This window comes from Ursus maritimus, unplaced genomic scaffold (genome assembly GCF_017311325.1).
Source record: "Ursus maritimus isolate PB19 unplaced genomic scaffold, ASM1731132v1 scaffold_31, whole genome shotgun sequence".
In the NCBI taxonomy this organism is placed as follows: Eukaryota; Metazoa; Chordata; class Mammalia; order Carnivora; family Ursidae; genus Ursus; species Ursus maritimus.
Window position 1 is genome coordinate 29,907,358 of NW_024425675.1, and position 19,498 is coordinate 29,926,855.

At 44.4% G+C, this 19,498-nt stretch overlaps 1 protein-coding gene across 1 annotated transcript in view; it reads left to right on the top strand.

Moving 5' to 3' along the window:
• The window catches only part of PITRM1 (pitrilysin metallopeptidase 1), a 41,862-nt gene that overhangs the window by 12,933 nt on the left and 9,431 nt on the right, over window positions 1-19,498 (top strand). The window contains exons 8-15 of the mRNA XM_040645467.1: window positions 1,420-1,546; window positions 1,823-1,911; window positions 2,704-2,832; window positions 3,441-3,554; window positions 3,778-3,874; window positions 4,789-4,923; window positions 14,096-14,234; window positions 19,089-19,205. Of these exons, the coding sequence (XP_040501401.1) occupies window positions 1,420-1,546; window positions 1,823-1,911; window positions 2,704-2,832; window positions 3,441-3,554; window positions 3,778-3,874; window positions 4,789-4,923; window positions 14,096-14,234; window positions 19,089-19,205 (947 nt within the window). The remainder of the gene's footprint in view (window positions 1-1,419; window positions 1,547-1,822; window positions 1,912-2,703; window positions 2,833-3,440; window positions 3,555-3,777; window positions 3,875-4,788; window positions 4,924-14,095; window positions 14,235-19,088; window positions 19,206-19,498) is intronic.

The following is a 19,498-nucleotide window of genomic DNA, read 5'->3' on the forward strand; positions in this document are numbered from 1 at the left end:
TTTGGACCTCACTGGATTGATTTTTTGCGGGGCGTCGGACTCTCTTTGCCTCCTGTATCTGGATGTCTGTTAACTTGCCCGGTTTAGGGAAGTTTTCAGCTATTATTTCTTCACATAAATTTTTCTACCCTCTTTTCTCTCTCTTCTCCCTCTGGAATCCCTATAAAGCAAATGTTATTATGCAGGTCTTGTTATTTTGCATTTTTTTTCTGTCACCTGCTCAGCTTGATTAATTTCCATTGTTCTGTCCTCCAGGTCGCTGATTGTTTTTCTGCTTCCTGTAGTCTGCTATTCCATCTGGTGTATCTTTAATTTCAGTGATTGTGTTCTTCGTCTCTGATTGTTTCTGTTTTATCTCTTTGCTAAGGGTCCGCTGCTCTTTTCTCGAGTCCAGTGAATATCTTTATGACCATCACTTTAAAGTCTTTATCAGGCATATGACTTATCTCTGTTGTACTTAGGTCTCTTGCTGTGGTTTTGTCCCGTTCTTTCATTTGGGCCTTATTCCTCTGTCCCCTCATTGTGTCTCGCTCTCAGCATGTGTTCAGTGCATCAGGAAAGTCAGCTGTGTCCCCTGCTCTTGAATGTAGTGGGCATTGTGCACAGTTTTCATAAGGTGACACTGGTCCTCTGCTAGAGAAGTGCTGCCGCCGGGGAGACCGGAGTTGGGTGGGGCGATCTGCAAAGTGCACGCGCACGGGACGTGCAGTTTTAACAAGGTGTGTGCGTGTGTCCTCCGTTGGAGGTGACCAGCTGCCACCACCGGGACTGATGTCCTGCAGAATGTGTGTTTGGGAGACACGGTGTTGGCCAGAGGGGCCCTGGTCATCTGTGGGAGGGGACTCGCAGCACTGGAGCTGAGGCAGGCCTGGCTGCAGGCGGTGGGGCACGTAAGCAAGTTAGGCCCAATGTGGGACTCAATCCCAGAACCCTAGGATCACGACCTGGGCCGAAGGCAGTTGCTTAACCAACTGAGCCATCCAGGCGCCCATGATTTTTAAAGTTCCATGTTTAAGTCCCACTGGTTGTAAGGACTCATGAAATTCAGCCGCTTTGGTTTTCAAAGCCAAATGTTACAGGGGGATTCATGTTCCCGTGTGGGCTCCCTGGTGTGACCCTCTGCCCCCCCCCATGGGTCCCTTCCTCCAGTGGACAGTCCCCTTGTCCGTTTAGCCCCCTCAGCGACTCTGCCCTTCCCACTCTCTCCAGTGTGTTCTCTTCCCTACGTTTAGTTGTGGAGTTTGTTCTGCTGGTTTTTGGGTTATTTTCCCTGATGGAACTGTTACCTAGTTGTATCCATGGAATGAGGTGAGTTTAGGGTTTTCCTATTTTGCATACCTTCCATTGTATCCAAACAGCAATCTATGTTGATTTCTCATCTTTTACGCTGAGATAGACTAATGTCTCTGAACGTTTCAGGTTCTTCACTTACGGCAATTTTCCATTAGAACAGCATCTGAAACAAATTCACGACGAAGCACTGAGTAAATTTGAGAAAATTGAGCCAAATACTGCAGTGCCGGCTCAGAAGCCATGGGATAAGCCGGTAAGTTCCCCATGCAGAGAATAAGCCATGTTTTCACCTACTGAATACACTGAGACGAAGAGTCAAACTGTGTATTAGTAATAAGATTTTCAGATATCGTGGCCTCTGACTTGAATGTAAGAGCTTCTTAACCCTAAGAAATGGTTACTTGTTTGAAAAGAAAATTTAGTGAAAAGCATCTCTTGGGCCACTCTATACCTCTACGCGTACCTTAGTCTAGTTTAAACCCAGTCGTTCGTGCACTGCACCTGCTGAAAGCATCCCGTCGTTTTACAGAGGGAATTCCACGTAACATGTGGCCCAGACTCCCTGGCTGCAGGTTCCTCCAAACAAACAACCGTCGGGGTCAGCTTCCTCTTACCAGAGTAAGTGTCCGCGGTGAAGGGGGAAAAGTGCGGCTTAGCAGGGTCGGAGGCAAATTCTCCACGTAGAAATGGCTCAATGGTGAGGATTTAGGAGTCGAGCAGCTGTTGGACGGCAGGGAGGATGTTAACAACATCTGGGATGGTTTGGGGGAAGTTGCCTGTAGTAGCTACCCAGGAAAAAGTACTTCTTACTGCATTTTAAAGCTTATTTCTGTGGAGAAAATGGGGTCAGGCAGCAGTTATTAACATCTGTGGGGGCGGGATGCCATTGAGCCTGAAGAGAGCACAGGGAACACTGGCTTCAAAACAATGTATGACCCATGGAGCTCTGTTGTCGTAGAGATGTGGGCGCCTGCGGGCACGTGGGCAGGCAGGTGTACTCGGCCGTGCGGTGGCAGGCTTGGTGGTCACGCTGCTCGACCGACTGCCCCATCTCCTCACTGCTGTTGTCTGTGTGTGGACAGTGCACTTGTAATTGAGATGACACAGGTCAGAGTGCTTGGGGCACTATGATGGGATGACATTCGATATGCAGCCAAGTCAGCTTGCTGGTGTGGGACCCCAAAATAGTCTAGTTTATGAGAACTTTGCACACCAAAAAAATAGTTACTCTCTTTTATCCATAAAACTTAAAGGTTGAAATGCAAGCATTTGTAGAAGAACACCCGCTTCTTTGGAAATAAAAGTGTCGGTTTAGTAGTGATTTCAATGATTTTGGAAACAGTTACTAGGGCCAACAGTTTCCCTTTTTCTCTCCCCCTCTACCTCCTACCACCCCATTTTTAAATGAAGCATCACTGATACATTTGAAGCCTTCACGTTAAACCTTCTGTCTTCACTCTTGATCGGTGGACCCAACTCCCCCTTCTACAAAGCGTTAATTGAGTCTGGACTTGGCACAGACTTTTCTCCTGATGTTGGGTAAGTGTCATTATCTGATCAGATCAGTGGTGTTTGCATTTGGGGCCAGTTTTGACATTTGACAGTATCGGGACACGTTTTTGGTGGTCACAACTGGGGAGGGTTGTTGGCATCTGCTGGGTGAGGTTGGAGATGGAGAATGCTCGGTATCCCACAGTCACGGGACGGTTCCCCTGCTGCCCCAGCACAGAACTGTGCGCGACAACCCTCGGCCAGTACAGCTGTTTTCTAGCCCCTGGAGGGCACATTTGGGAAAAGAAAAAAAGAAAGATAGCTTGTCCAAGATCTCAGAATGGCGTACGACTGCCTGCTTTAAAAGCCAGGTCGTTAAATATTCTTTTTTAAAGCTCAGCAGTTTCATTTCTAGATTTAATTTTGCCATAACTCTAAAGTTTAAATTGCATAGGTTTTTAGAAATGTGAAACGGACCTGAATGTAATTGTGACCAGTTATATCTGAGGACTCTGCTTCAGTGGGCTTTTTCTGGGGAGACTTGGGAGGCTGGAGTGTCTGTAGCTCTGTTCTCTAGAGAGTGGCTCTCTAAGCGAAGCGTGTGCGGTGATGGAAATCGTCGGGATTCTGCCACGTGACCCACTTGTGTATTGTAGATACAACGGCTACACGCGGGAGGCCTACTTCAGCGTGGGCCTGCAGGGGATCGCGGAGCAGGACTCCCAGGCCGTCCGGGACATCATCGACAGGACCATCGAGGAAGTCATCGAGTGCGTGTGGCTTGCGCTCTGCTATCCCGACAGTGCGTTCGCACTGTCCTCACACTGTCCAGCGAGGGAGCCCACCTCCACCACCCCCCCCACCCGTGTCCGCTGTCTCTATACCTCATGAAACACACGCTGGTTCACTTGGAGTTGTTTAAAGATTGCCTCTGCTGCCCTGTTGCACAGGTATCGATTTCCTTTTTAACATCTCCGCTCTCTGTTTCTTTAGGAAAGGATTTGAAGAGGACCGAATTGAGGCTCTGCTTCATAAAATTGAAATACAGATGAAGCATCAGTCTGTCAGCTTTGGACTCGCCCTGACTTCCGTATGTAATTTCTCCTCTACCTTCCTCTGTTTGTACTTTGTTTTTACTGGTGTGATCAGTGGGTCCTTGACAGAGCTGAAAACACAGGTGGGTATTCACAGTACCTTTCATTCGAACCTCGAAAGTTGTGCTGTTTTGGATCTGATGCAGATTTACTTTTAATTTAGTTTTATAATACATTGTGTTCTGATATCTTTTTTTTGAGAGTCATTTGTTTTAAAGAGAGAGAAAGAGCATGCACGGAAGGATGGACAATTAGAAGGAGAGAGGGAATCCTAAGCAGGCTCCATACCCAGTGCAGAGCCTGATGCAGGACTCGATCTCATGACCCTGAGATAGTGACCTGAGTCAAAACCAAGAGTCAGATGCTCAACTGACTGAGACACCCCAGTTCCCCTAATATCTTATATTTTTACGTAGGACAGATTCATACAGAGTACGTATGGGTAGAGATTTATAACTGTAGATCTGGGGGTAATAATATTTCCTAAAAATAATTTTATTTGTAATTTATTTTTTTATAATTTTTCTTTTTAAAGATTCTATTTATTTGAGAGAGAGAGAGACGGAGATAGGAAGAGAGAGCATGAGCAGTAAGGAGAGGGAGAAGCACACTCCCCACTGAGCAGGGAGCTTGATGTGGGACTCGATCCCAGGACTCTTGAGATCATGACCTGAGCCGAAGGCAGACGCTTCGCTGAGCCACCCAGGCATCCCTCCTAAAAATCATTTTAAACCTGTGCTTCACTTTATTAGAAAACCGATTTAAAATTTTCCTAACCAAAGAATGACTTAATTTTTGTTACAATCATTGCGGTATTTTTAAATACAGAAACTGAGTTCGTAATAAAATGTTACTTTTGATGTAGAGTTCGTAGTGTAACGTGCTGTGGATGTTGCGTTCTTGGTTGCAGTACATCGCCTCCTGCTGGAATCATGACGGGGACCCCGTGGAGCTCCTGAAGCTGGGGAGTCAGGTGGCTCGGTTCAGGCAGTACCTCAAGGAAAATCCACAGTTTTTGCAAGAAAAAGTAAAACAGTATTTTAAGGTAAGGAGATTGGAGAATTTATATGAGTAAGTGACATAATTTCTTAATTATTAATTAATGCTTGTATTAACAAATTTAGTTCATTCTGATGCAAGTTGGCTTTTTATATGAATATGTGAGTTTGTCTTTTATATATGAAGTATTTATTATGCACGTGTTGTATTAACAAAAACATCTGTAGGCATTTTTGTTCTGTTTTGTTGAAAGAGAGATAATACTATTTACTCCTCAATTTTTTGGAAAGTTTTGATAAGAATTATTCACTTGTCATTAAAAGATTGGTAGAATTCACCCATGAAAAAATACACTCATCCTAGGATTTCTTCATTGGGAGTGTTTTGCTTTTTTTTTTTTTTTTTTAATTCAGTGTCTTCATGAGTTACTGATCTCTTCAGAGTTTTCTGTTTCCTCACCTTTCAGTCCTGGAAGGTGGTGTGGTTCTAGGGGTTCATCTAGGTTATCCAGGTTGCTGTACAGTTGTGCCGAGTATCCCCTTGTGCTTATTTCTGTACTGTCTGTGCTGTTGTGCCCTTTTCCAGTCTGAGTTCAGTCAAATCTCCCTTTTTTCTTAGTATATCTGAAGGTTTGGCCCTTTTGTTGATCTGTTTGAAAAAGTCTAATCTGTGATCTAATTTTTATGGTTTTCTTTGTTCTCCTAGCTTTGGATTTGGCTTGATCTCACTTTTCTTTATAGTGAGGGTGTGAAGATAGGTAACTCATGGATCTTTGTTTTTTTAACGTACAAGTTAACTGTGTGCGTATTAGTCTTCTTGCTGGTGTTCTGGGATCCTGTAGTTTTCAGTATGTTCTCTTTACAGCTTCATTTGTCTCACGGTATTTTCTAAGATCCCGTTATTTACTCTTTAACCTGCTGGTTGTTTGAAAATGTGTTGTGTCACTTGCGTGTGTTTGTTGGTTTTCCAGTTTCCCTTCTGCAGGCATTCCTTGGAGATAGTGTGTGTGTGGTTCCAGACCACCGCAATATAGCAAATACTGCGATAAAGTGAGTCAGATGAGTGTTCTGGTTTCCCAATGCAGATACAAGTTGTGTTTACACTACACTGCAGTCTGTTAAGTGTGCAATAGCATATGTCAAAAAAAAAATGTACACATCTTAGTCTAAAAATACTGCTAAAAAATACCAATCGTCTGAGCTTTCAGTGAGTCGTAATCTTTGCTGCTGGGGGGTCTGGCCTCGATGTCGATGACTGCGGACTGATGAGGGGGGTGGCTGCTAAAGGTGGGCGTGGCTGTGGCAATTCCATAAAATAAGACACGGATGAAGTTTGCCACAGCGACTGACTTCTTTCATGAACAATTTCTCTGTAGCAGGTGGTACTGTTTGCTAGCATTTTACCCACAGTAGAACTTCTTTCAAAATTGGAGTCCGTCTTCTCAAAACCTACCACTGCTTTATCCACTGAGTTTCTGTAATCGTCTAAAGATTTTTATTTATTTTAGAGGGAGAGCTTGCACGTGAAAGAGCAGGAGGGAGGGGCAGAGGGAGAGTGAGAGAGGGAATCCCAAGCAGACTCCATGCTGAGCATGGGGCCCAACGTGGGGCTTGATCCCCCGACCCTGAGACCACAACCCAATTGCTGGATCGTAAGTAAGGTGGTTCTATTTTTTTTTTTTTTAAGATTTTATTTATTTGAGAGAGAGAGCGCGAGCACAAGCAGGGGGAGGGACAGAGGGAGAGGGAGAAGCAGACTTCCCACTGAGCAGGGAGCGTGATACGGGGCTCAATCCCAGGACCCTGGGATCATGACCGGAGCTGAGGGCAGACGTTTAACTGACTGAGCCACCCAGGCCCCCCTATTTTTAATCTTTGAGGAACCTCCACACTGTTTTCCGCAGTGGCTGTACCAATTTGCATTCCCAGCAGCAGTGACTGAGGGTTCCTTTTCCTGCACATCCTCGCCAATACCTGTTGTTTCTTGTGTTTATTTTAGCCATTCTGACAGGTGTGAGGTCATATCTCATTGTGGTTTGATTTGTATTTCCCTGATGACAAGTGATGTTGAACATCTTTTCATGTGTCTGTTGGCCATCTGGATGGCTTTGGAGAACTATCTGTTCATGGTTATTTTTATGCCAGTACGATACTGTTTTAATTATTATGGCTTTGTAATATAGCTTGAAGTCTGGAGTTGTGATGCCTCCCATTTTGTTTTTCAAGATTGCTTTGGCTGTTCAGGGTCTTTTGTGGTTCCATACAAATTTTAGTATTGTTCGTTCTCTGAAAAATGCTTTTGGTATTTTGGTAGGGATTGTGTTAAATTAGCAGATTTCTTTGGGTAGTATAGACATTTTAACAATATTTATTCTTCCAATCCATAACCATGCAATGTCTTTCCATTTCTTGTATCATCTTGAATTTTTTTTTTTTTTTATCAGTGTTTCTAGTTTTCAGAATATAGGGCTTTCACCTCTTAGGTTTATTCCTAGATGTTTTACTGTTTTTGGTACATTTGTAAATGGGACAGTCTTCTTAATTTCAGCTTCTGTGGCTTCATTATAAGCGTAGAGCAATGCAGCAGATTCCTGGACATTGATTTTGTACTGCGTGACTTTGCTGAATTCATTTATCAGTTGTAGTTGTTTTTGGTGGTCTTCAGGGTTCTGCAAATAGTGAGAATTTTACTTCTTCCTTACCAATTTGGATGCCTTTTATTTCTTTTTGTTGTCTAATGGCTAGGACTTCTACTATATTGGATAAAAGTAGTGAGAGCAGACACCTTTGTCTTGCTTCTGACCTTAGGGGAAAAGCTCTCAGTTTTTCACTATTGAGTATGATGTTGGCTGTAGGTTTTTCATATAAAGGCTTTATTACGTTTAGGTATGTTCCCTCCAAATCGGCTTTGCAGAGGGTTTTATCATGAATGGATGTTGTGCTTTGTCAAGTGCTTTTTTTTTTTTTTTTAACATCTATTGACATGATCCTGTGGTTTTTATCTTTTTTTTTTTTTAACTGATGTGACCTATCATGTCTATAGTTTTGCAAATATTGAACCACCCGTGCATCTTGGGAATAAATTCCACTTGATTGTGTTGTCTGATGTTTTTAATGTGTTGTTAGATTTGGTTTGCTAATGATTTGTTGAGACTTTGTGCATCTAAATTCATCAGAGACATTGGCCTGTAGTTCTCTTTTGTTGCGGGGTCTTTATCTGGTTTTGGTATCAGGGCGATACTTGCTTTATGGAATGCATTTGGAAGCTTTCGTTCCTCGTCTCTTTGTTGAAATAGTTTGAGAAGATCAGGTGTTAACTGCCCTTAAATGTTTGGTAGCACTGGCCTGTGAAGCCGTCTGGTCCCGGACTTCTGCTTGTCGGGAGATTTCTGTTAGAATTTTCTATTTCTTCCTGCTTTAGTTTTAGGAGGTTATATGCTTTTAGGAACGTATCCATTTCTTCTGAGTTGTTGAATTTGTTGGCAGGTAGGTGTTCATAATATTCTGTGACAGTTGTTTGTATTTCTGTGGTGTTGGTTGTTATTTCTCGTCTCTCAGTGATATTATTTGGTTCCTCTTTCTTTCTTTCTTTCTTTCTTTCTTTCTTTCTTTTTTTTTTTTTTTTTTTTTTTTTTTTAGGAGCCTGGCTAGAGGTTAATCAACTTTGCTGATCTTTTCAAAGAACTAGCTCCTGGTTCCACTGATCTTTTTTAGTTTCTCTATCATTTATTTCTGGTCTAATCTTTATTATTTCCTTCCTTCTGCTGATTTTGGGTTTTTTCCTTTTTCTAGCTCCTTTAGGTGTAAGGTTGGGTTGTTTATTTGAGATTTTTCATGTCCGAGGTAGGCCTGTATTGCTAGAAACTTCCCTCGTAGAATTGCTTTTGCTGCCTCTCAAGGATTTTGAACCATTGTGTTTTCATTTTGATTTGTTTCCATGCATTTTTTTTTTACTCTTTTATTTCCTGGTTAATCTATTTATTGTGTAGTTGCCTGTTATTAAACCTCTGTGTGTTTTGTGTTCTTTCCAGATTTTTTTCTTATGATTGATTTCTAGTTTCATAGTATTATGATCAGAAAAGATGTATGTCAGATGCTTTTTTTGCATCTCTTGAATTGATCATATGACTTTTATCCTTTATGTTATTGATATGATGTATCAGGTTGATTGCTTTGCAAATACCAAGCCACCTTTGTATTCCTGGAGTGAATCCCACGTGATTGGTGTATGATTTTTTTTTTCTTTAGCTTGTTGAGACTTGTTTTATGCCCTAATATGTGATCTGTTCTGGGGAGTGTTTCTTGTGCACTTGAAAAGAATGCGCGTGCTGCTGTTTTAGGATGGAGTGTCTGAATATGTTAAATCCATCTGGTCTAGGGAGTCATTCAAAGCCACTATTTCCTTGTTGATTTCCTGTTTTGATGATGTGTTCATCGATGTATATGGGACGTTAACATCCCCTACTAGTATTGTATTACTCTCAGTTCCTTTATATTATTACGTGTATTATGGATTTGGGTGCTCCCATGTTAGGTGCATAAATATTTACAACATTATAACTTCTTGTTGGAGAGTGCCCTTCTTTGTCTCTTGTTGCAGTCTTTGTTTTAAAATCTGTTTTAACTAATGTAAGTATTGCTTACCCTGGCTTTGTTTTCACTCCACTTGCATGATACATGTTTTTCCATCCCTTCACTTTCAGTCTGCATGTGTCTTTAAGTCTGAAAGGAGTCTCTTGTAGGCAGCATATAGATGGGTCTTGTTTCTTTATCCATCCATCACCCCGTGTCTTTTTACTGGAGTGTTTAGTCCATTTATAGTCAAAGTAATTATTGATAGGTATGTACTTCTTGCCATTTTGTTTCTTGTTTGATGGTTGTTTTTTTAGATTTTCTGTGATCCTCTCTTCTTTTGCTCTCATAGTTTGTTGGCTTTCTCTAGTGATATACTTAGAATCCTTTCTTTTTCTTTTGTGCGTATCTGTTCCTGGTTATTGGTTTGTGGTTATCGTTAGGTTTGTATATAACGTCTGCAGATAGCAGTCTCTATTAAGTTGCCGGTCACTGAAATTTGAATGTGTTCTTTACCTCTCTCTCCCTCACGTTTCAAGTATGTGGTGTCGTATTTTACATCCTTTTATTTTATGAATCCCTTGACTGATTTTTGCAGAAATACTTATTTTTACTGCTTTTGTGTTTTTTACTTTTCATAATCTCACTTTCCACTCAGGGTCCCTTTAATATTTCTTGTAGGGTTAGTTTAGTGGTCATGAACTCTTAACAGTTTTTGTTTGAGAAACTCTTTTATTCTGAATGGTAGCTTTGCTGGATATTGTATTCTTGGCCCCATGTTTTTCCCTTTCAGCAAGCACTTTGAATATGTCAGCCACTTCATTTTGACCTGTTCCTGCTAAAAAATTCGCTCGTAGCCTCAGGAGGTGTTCCCTTTTATGTAATGTCTTCTTTTCTCTTGCTACTTTTAAGATTTTTTCATTATCAGTACTGCCATTTTAATTAGTTTGTCTTGGTGTGGACCTCCTCCGGTTGAACTTTTGGGTTGATCTCTGTGCCTCCTGGATCTGTTCTCTGTTTTTTTCCCCCAGATCAGGAAAGTTTTCAACTGTTAGTTCTTCAAATAAATATTCTGTCCCCTTTACTCTCTCTCCTCTTGGGATCCCTATAATGCAAATGTTACTCTGCTTGACGGGAGTCACTGAGTTCACTAAGACTATTCTCAGTTTGTATAATTTTTTTTTTCCTCTCGTGTTCAGCTTGGTTACTTTCCATTGCTCTGTCTTCCAGAGACATTTAGCCTATTTATTCCATCAGCTGTATTTTTTATTTTATTGATTGTGTTCTTCATCTCTGATTGGTTCTTTTTTTATCTATTAAGGGTCTCACTGAGGTCCTCTACTCTCTTCTCTAGTCCAGTGAGTATTTTTATGATCATTACTTTAAATTCTCAATCAGGCATATGACTTAAATCTTTTCACTTTAGGTCTCTTGCTGTGGTTTGGTCCTTTCATTTGGGACATGTTCCTCCATCTCCTCATTTTGTCAACTCTCTGTGTTTCTTTGTGTTAAGAAAGTCAGCTATTTCTCTTGCTCTTAACAGTAATGGCCTTATGAAGAAGAGGTCCTGATGTGCCCTGCAGTGCAGTGTCCCCAGGGCCTGGAGCTTCAGGGAGTGTCCTCCTATGTGTGTTGCATGTGCCTTGCTGTTGAGTCTTGGCCTGTTTTCCTTCAGTCCAGTTTTCTCTCGAGGCTTTCTTTGCCTCTTGTGGGCAGTGTTTGTTTCCCAGCGGGGGTCGACCTGGGGGTGGGCGCATTTTAACAAGGTGTCCAGTGGTCTGCTTGTGAAATGAGCCCTGCCCCCACTGCCACCAGAACTGAGTTCCCTCAGAACGCATTGGGTCAGAGATGTGGTGTTGGCAGGGTTTGTGCCAGTCTTCTAGGGGAGGGAGTGCACGGCGCCAGGACTGAGATGAGTGCTACTGGGCAGGATAGATCTACTGAAGCATGGTGGAGGTGAGACTTGGTGCCAGTTAAGGAGTCTCTGTGTGGTCCTGGTGCCCACAGATGGCCATCGTTTATGCAGAGGGTGGGAGAGGAAAGTGGTGCCTACCAGCTCCCTTGTTCCTGCAGGGGTCTCCCCTTGATCCCTGTCTCTCTGGGTCATGCTCTGAGATAAGCAAATCACTGTCCCTCCTGTCTGCCCCTGGTGGTTCTCAGACTGCTGGTTCCATGCTAGATCTGCACAGCCATTTGATATGCTGTCTCTTTAAGGGCGGGATTCCACTTCCTAACACCTTCTGATGATGTGTGTCCCACTGGATGTAAGAACTCAGGAACTTCGGCCTCTCTCATTTCCAAAGGCATATGTTACGGGATTCATTCTCCCCATTGGTGGCTCCCCAGTGTGAGAGTCTGTTTTTCACCCTTTTCTGCATCACCTGCTGGCTCCCTGCCATGGGCAGCCGTGGTTTGCTTCTCTCCCAAACTGCATCTTTGCTCTCCTTACCGTCTCTGATGTGACATCTTCTCTACCTGGAGAAGAGTTTGTTCTGCCAGTCTTCAGGTCGTTTTCTGCGTTATTTATGTTGATGGGAGTGTTTCCAGTTGTGTCTGTGGGATGAGGTGAGCTGAGCATCCCTCCACCACCGTCTTTCCAGCCGACCTATTTTTGTGTCAGTACCATACTGTTCTGATGACTACAGCTTTGTAGTACTGCTTGAGATCTGGGATTATGATACGTTCAGCTTTATTCTTCCTTTTCAAGATTGCTTTGGGTAGTCTAGGTGTTTTACGATTCCTTATAAATTTTAGGATGATTTGTTCTTGTTCTGAGAAAAATGCTATTGGTATTTTGATACCAACATTGAATCTGCGGATTGCTTTGTAGTATAGACTTTTAATAATATGAATTCTTCCAGTCTGTGAACGTAGTAGATCCTGCCATTTTATGTCGTCTTCAATTTCCTTCATCGGGTTTTCGTAGTTTTCAGAGCGCAGGTCTTTTGCCTTTTCAGTTAAGTCTATTCCTGGATATTTTATTCTTTTTGGTGCAATTGTATATGGAACTGTTTTCTTAATTTCTCTTTCTGCTACTTTTTTATTGGTGTATAGAAACACAGCCAATTTCTGTATATTAATTTTAATGAATTCTTTTATTCTAGTAGTTTTTTTGATGGAGTCTTTAGGGTTTTCTATGTTTAATATCACGTCATCTACAAATAGTGAAGTTTAACTTCTTTCTTAAATTTAGTTGGCATTTTATTTCTTGTCTGATGGCTGCAACTAGGACTTGCAGTGCTGTGTTGAACAACAGTGGTGAGAGTGGACATCCCTGTCTCGCTCTTGATTTTTGGTGAAAACCTGAGAGCTTTTGCCCTTTGAGTATGATGTCAGCCATTGGTTTGCCGTATGTGGCCTTTGTTACGTTCAGGTATGTTCCCTCTAATCCCACTTTGTTGAGAGATTTTTTTATCATGAAAAAAATGTCGATATTTGCAAATGTTTTTTCTGCATCTATTGGCAAATGATCATTTTAATGTTATTGCTGAATGTGGTTTGTTGATGATAATTTGTTGAAGATTTTTGCATCTTTGTTTATCAGGGACATAGGCCTATCGTTTTCTTTTTTGTAGTGTCTTCAGTTTTGGTGTCAGGATAATGCTGACCTTGTAGAATGTATTGGGAAGCTTTCCTACATTTCTGGTTGGGTGCTTTTTGGTTTTTTTTTTTTTTTAGAGTAGTTTAAGGAACCTAGGTGGTAACTCTTTAAATGTTTGGTAGAATTCAACTTAGAAGCTATCTGGTGCCTTGACTTTTGTTTGTTGAGAATACAAGAACAATCACCTGAGTACGTGGATATTTTTTTTTTTTTTTATGATGGATTCTTTTAATGCTTGTTCATTGGTTTCTCATTTGTTTGCATTTGCTTCAGGGCATTTGCACTTGGTGTGTGCGCGCTGGTAGACTGTCACGAGTGTGATAGATTATAACTTATAAGGCTTTACCACGGGTAAAAATCGGCTCTGTTGTGCTGTGTACCATTATGGACATGGGGCTTAGGTTTGGCACTTGACCTGCCATCTTTCTGTTACTCCAAGTTACTTGGTATAAAATTTATACTGTAGTCCGGTTTTCTTTCCTCCCTGTAGTATTACTAATAGATGAGCAGAGTATGTGTGTGTGTGTTAAAATGAATGAGAGAAGCACATTAAATCTACTAACATTTTTACATTAGGTGGACCATCTAATTCATCTTCATAATTTACAAAATGCTGAATGAAAAATTTAGTTCTAATCTTCGAGAAGTTAGTACTCTAAAAAAGATTAAAGATTACATTATTTTATTGTTATTTTTGACTTAGAATAAAGTCAAAGATTTATAATGTTAAAACATGTACAAGTAATGTGTAAAGAAAATGTTGAATGTCGATATGTTTCTGGTTTAGACGTAGTACCCGTAACAGTAAGCATCCCAATAGTGAGAACCCCAGCACGTGTGAATGACACAGTTATTGCGTGGAGGCCGGGGTGTCCTATACCTAATGGGCTTTCTGCGGGACCACCTTTGAAGGATGCTGTGTTGTCATCGCTATTCAAAACGGGTGGGCGCCTCCTGCCCCAGAGCGGGATGCTGGAGGCTGGGCAGCATGCTGGGTGCAGTGAGATCCTGTTTCAACTTGGCCTTTGTTGCTGTGCCTGTTGCAGAATAACCCGCACAAGCTGACTTTGTCAATGACACCCGATGACAAGTATCCTGAGAAACAAGCACAGATGGAGACAGAAAAATTAAAGCAAAAGGTCAACTCTCTTTCCCCGAAAGAGAAGCAGCAGATCTATGAAAAAGGTCAGATGTTTCATTTTGTCCTAACTCCCTAGCCTTCACCCGAACCCAGTGAACTTTGTAAAATGAGTGGATGGTTGGAGGCAAGGATCATTTCAGCTAACAGATATTTATTGGGCACCAGCAAAGGTCAACCCTGGATGTGATGGCTTTATCCCCAGTAGGATTGCCCTTATTCTCAGGAGATTGATCCTGTAATTCGGCAGGCAAGGCACGAGTCGTAGGAAAGAGGCTCACTAGTCCCCCCGATCACACCTTCACGGTCTCTGGTTTCAGTTGCCCATGGTCAGCCGTAGTCTGCAAGCAGATGGCGCTCCTGCTGGTCTGTCGTCAGAAGGACAGAGGTAGCCTCCTGCTGTGCCACAGTGCCTGCGTCCCCAACTCACTTCATCTCCCCATGGAGGCATTCTTTCACCTCCCATCACCACAAGAGATTTATTTTTTTAAAGATTTTATTTATTTATCAGAGCAAGAGAGCACGAGCAGAGGCTGCAGCAGGCAGAGGGAGAAGCAGGGTCCCCGCTGAGCAGGGAGCCAGATGCAGGACTCGATCCCAGAACCCTGGGATCATGACCTGAGCTGATGGCAGACGCTTAACCGACTGAGCCACCCAGGTGCCCCACAACAAGAGATTTTGAGAGTGAGACAGAGACTTTTATGACAGTTTATTGTGGTCAGTGTTCTGTGTTATCATTAGTTGTTGTTGCTCTCTTGCTGTGCCGAGTTTATACAAGTTGAACGTGATTATAGGTAAGTATGTGTAGGGTTTGGTACTGTCTGTGGCTTCAGGCATTCGCTGGGGCGTTGGGAACTTTCTCCCCCCAGATAAGGGGGACTACTATAGCTTCATAAGGTTTATTCATTTTACAAAGTTTATAAGTACTCGCTATTTACCAGGGGCTGTAATATGCCACTAAAATGTATGTTATGTTGCGATCTATAGTTAATTGCCAAGTGAGCACTGTATACAGTATGAATTTGAGTTCGGAAGAGGGTGGTCTCAGTTTGGGATGAAGGCCTCGTGCTGGGCATGAGGCCCTGCTCGGGTCTGGGTGGTGTGGGTGACGACAGAGGCAGTTACATAATTCCTGATTGTCTAAACACACACTGATGCTTAGGCCAGTGGTCTACTGCAGAGCATTTGCCCAAGAGAAACAAAAGTGTGTGTCCACAAAACTTGAATGAACCCACATTTCCATCGACGTGGTATATCCATACTGTGAAATACCACTCAGCCACAAAGGGGAGCAAAATACTGATACACTCAATATCAATGAGTCTCAGAAGTATTGTGCTCTGTGAAATTAGCAGGCACAAAATACCTGAGTCCATTTATATGAAACTATAGAAATAGTAAAACTGTGCTAACAGAAGGCAAGCGAGGGCAGGGGTCACCTGCAGGGGGCCAGGAGGGAACTTTCTGGGGGATGGAAATGTTCTATATCGCGATGTGATGATTACATTACTTTTTGCGTTTGTCAGAATTCATTGGATTATATCTTTGGAACTGTGGATTTTGTCACATGTAAGTTATATATTAACAAAATCTACCAGAATAGGTACACAGGACACACAGACACCGCCTGCGCCACCAAAGTGGTAGCTGGCTGGGCTTACGCGAGGGGTGTATCAGGGCTGTCAGGCGGTGGGAAGTACGTGACGCTACATTTCAGAGGGTTCAGTCTCGTCACGGCAGAGCTGACTCCAGCAAGGAACCTCTTTCTCTCCGAGTTCCTGTGTTGCATACAGCTGTTCTAAGCTCTTCATACATTTAATAGCTAATCGTGAGTCACGTAGTTGCGTAATAATCACTTCTGTTGCGGGAGTGCCAGTGGACAAGTCCTGTCTTCCTTTTTTAACTTGAGATATTGATGGCTTCCTGGCCTTTTGGCCAGGGTCAACTGTAGTATCCGTTCTGATATGTTTGGCATCTGACGCGTTCTCTGTTGGAGCACAGTTACTAAGTGGATGGAAGGAAGGAAGGAAGTAGAGGGGTCGTGGTACGTGATGTGAGGTTCAGGTGTATAGGGCTTTGACGGGACACCTGTGCAGTGCAGCAATCGCAGCACACCTCGCTGACATCTGTCACCAGTTGCAGTTTATTTTTCTTGCATTGGGAACTCATGAGATCTACTCTTAGCGACTTTCAAATATGCAACACACCACAGTTACCCAGAATCACCAATGCTCTGCGTTGTATCCCACGACTTCGGTAAGTTTGTACCTTTTGACCCCTTCAGCCATTCTTCCCATCCCAGCCACCAGCCTCCGGCACCCACCAGCCTGCTGTCTGTGTCTGTGAGCTTGGCGTGGGGTTTTTGGTGCCGCATGTGAGTGAGATCCTACGGTATTTGTCTTTCTCCGTCTGACTCATCTCACTTAGCCTAATGCCCTCTGTACTGCCGTAAATGGCAAGATTTCATTCCTTTTCTGTGGCTGAGTAACAGTCCATCGTGTATATACGGCATCTTTACCGTCCGTGCACACCTCGGTCGTGCTCACTTCTTGGCTTCTGTGAGCAGCACTGTAACGAACATGGGGGTACAGATACCTTTTCAAGTTAGAGTTTTTGTTTGCTTTGGATCAATGCCCAGAGGCAGAATTGCTGGATCATATAGTAGTTCTAGGTTTGATTTTTTTTGAGGAACGTCCGTCCTGTTCTCCAGAGTGGCTGCTCCAGCTTGCATTCCTACCAGCTCTGCAAGCTCACCAACGCTTACTTCTTGTCTTTCTGACCGAGGCCGTTCTGATGCGGAGAGGTGCTATCTCATGATGGTTTTGATTTGCATTTCCCTGTTGATGAGTGATGCGGAGCACTTCTTCGTGTTCTTGTGGCCGTTTGTATGTCTTCTCTAGGAAAATGACTATTCAAGTCCTCTGCCCATTTTTAATCAGATTATTTGGGCTTTTTTGGTGTTGAATTGTATAAGTTCTTTTATATTTCTGGACGTTAGCCCCTTATCAGATGCGGCCTGCCAATATTTTCTCCCACTCTGTAGACCGCCTTTCGTCATGCTGATGGTTCCCTCTGCTGTGCACACGCTTCTGGTTTGATGCAGTCTCACCCATTTTCCATTTTTGATTAAAACCCTTTGTAGCACAGAACATAATCCCAGGCCCAAGCAACAGATCGTACATTCCCTGAGTTGTCAGATTCTTGGCCTGGCCATGGAGGTGTGCTTGGTTCTGAGAAAGCCCTTGTACTCTGGTCCACACCCACATGTGAGTGGATGGAGGCCCGTGATACAAAAACGTGTTTTTATTTTACAGATCACCACAGAGTTCCATTAGGTAGGAGACCATGCTAGGCCGTTTAAGGGGTATTTCAGGTCAGTAAGTCTCAGCTGTGGACTCCAGTGTGAGCAGTCTGTGAATCAGAGTTTTGTTGTTTTTTTTTTTTAAAGATTTTATTTATTTATTCGATAGAGATAGAGACAGCCAGCGAGAGAGCGAACACAAGCAGGGGGAGTGGGAGAGGAAGAAGCAGGCTCCCAGCGGAGGAGCCTGATGTGAGGCTCGATCCCATAACACTGGGATCACGCCCTGAGCCGAAGGCAGACTCTTAACCACTGTGCCACCCAGGCGCCCCTGTGAATCAGAGTTTAATCTGTAGCTAGCCGCCAGTGAAGACAGTGGGAATGGGAAATTAATTTATGAACTTCGAGCAGACCTCCAGTTTGGGGTATCTCTGTGGAACCGGTCACATGCTGTTGGGAAGGGCTGTAGCCCTGCCTTCGGGAGCTTGTTACCTGGCTGAGGAGAAGCAGTGACCCCGGGGGCATTGGGAGAGGAGCGGCAGGCGGTAGGGTGGGGGTGCTGCACAGGCTGAGGGGTGGGCTCTGCAGCTACTCTCGGAACTGGATGCGGGCAGAGGCGGGAGGCAGCCATCTAGGGTCCAGCACACAAACCCGAGAGGTGTGGAGGGGCAGGAGGGGCAGGAGGGGCAGGTCTTAGCCGACAGTTGCTAGAGGAAACACCTGGGTGAGGGCGGGCCCGGGACGTCTGCGGGAATTCGCAGGGAGCCTGCGCCTCAGTGTCTCCTGGAGCGCGTGCCGTGGGCCGGCCCCACGGGGCCGAGGGAGGGCGGCTCAGCCACCTATTTGATGCAGCAGTCCCTTGCCCCGTGCAGGGCTGCTCTGAAGGTCTCCCGAGTGGACAGGGACTGGGACCTCAGGGAGGCACACCTGGAGGCCAGTTCAGCCCAGCTGCTCAGACTGCCTTGGGAAGTGAAGCTGCCGTGTGTGTTGGACAGAACTGTAAACTGGCATCTTCACTTGAGTACCATTCAGTGCTGTTGCCAGGCGCACGCGCTGAGCCTTTGGGGTTCCCTCCCTGACGGGCTGGGCGGTTCTGTGTCTCTAGGAAGGAGGGGTCTCTCCCCTCTTACCAGATCTGCGAGGGCTCAGGCCCCGAAAAGCTGTGCTTGAACATTTCTAGAATTTGTGAAATTTATGTGATGGCACAAGCATGGTGTTGAGGTTAGTGCAGATGAAATAAGAATAGACAAGTTACAAAAGTTACTGAATGTCAATCCAGCAAGAAATGGGTTGAAAACCCTGAAAACAGTGGGTTGAATGTTCAAGGATTCAGTATAAAATGTGGGGGTGGAGGGGAAACTGCTTGAGCAAAGTAGTTCTTTTCCAGCGTGGAGAGGAGAGTTCGGGAAAGCGTGGTCTCCTGAGCAGGTTCCCCGGGCTCGGGAAGGGGTTTGCTGGGCAGCGGCGGGAGCTGTAAGACCGCGGTGCGGGCGGCGGGCTGGCTGGTTGTCCGTGGGAGCTGCCGCGAGCAGGTGCAGACGGCCGGCGGCGTCAGCCCTTTCAGTGGCTGTCCTGAGCATGTCACCCCACATGTCTCTAGGCTTAGAACTACAGACTCAGCAGAGCCGACCTCAGGATGCCTCCTGTCTACCAGCCCTGAAGGTGTCGGACATCGAGCGCACCGTGCCGCTCACGGAGTTGGAGGTGGCCCTGGCAGGTCAGTCCGGGGGCCCCATGTCCACAGGAGAAGGCGCTACGCGTGAACATTTTCCGTGGAGTGTCTCCCTGCCCTCTTATAGGCTTGCTCTTCACATGTCGTGTCGGTGGGTTTTCCCGCGTGATGACGACAGACTTCCCTGTGCAGGGACCTCGGTGCTTCCCTGGCGGTGGCGCTCACAGGGCAGTGCGGAGCGCTGCTTCCACAGTCGCAGGAGGCTCTGGCTCATGCGGGGCCTGGATGGAGAGCAGTCCCTGGCCCGGCGTGCTCCGCAGTTCTTGGGGGGGGGGGGG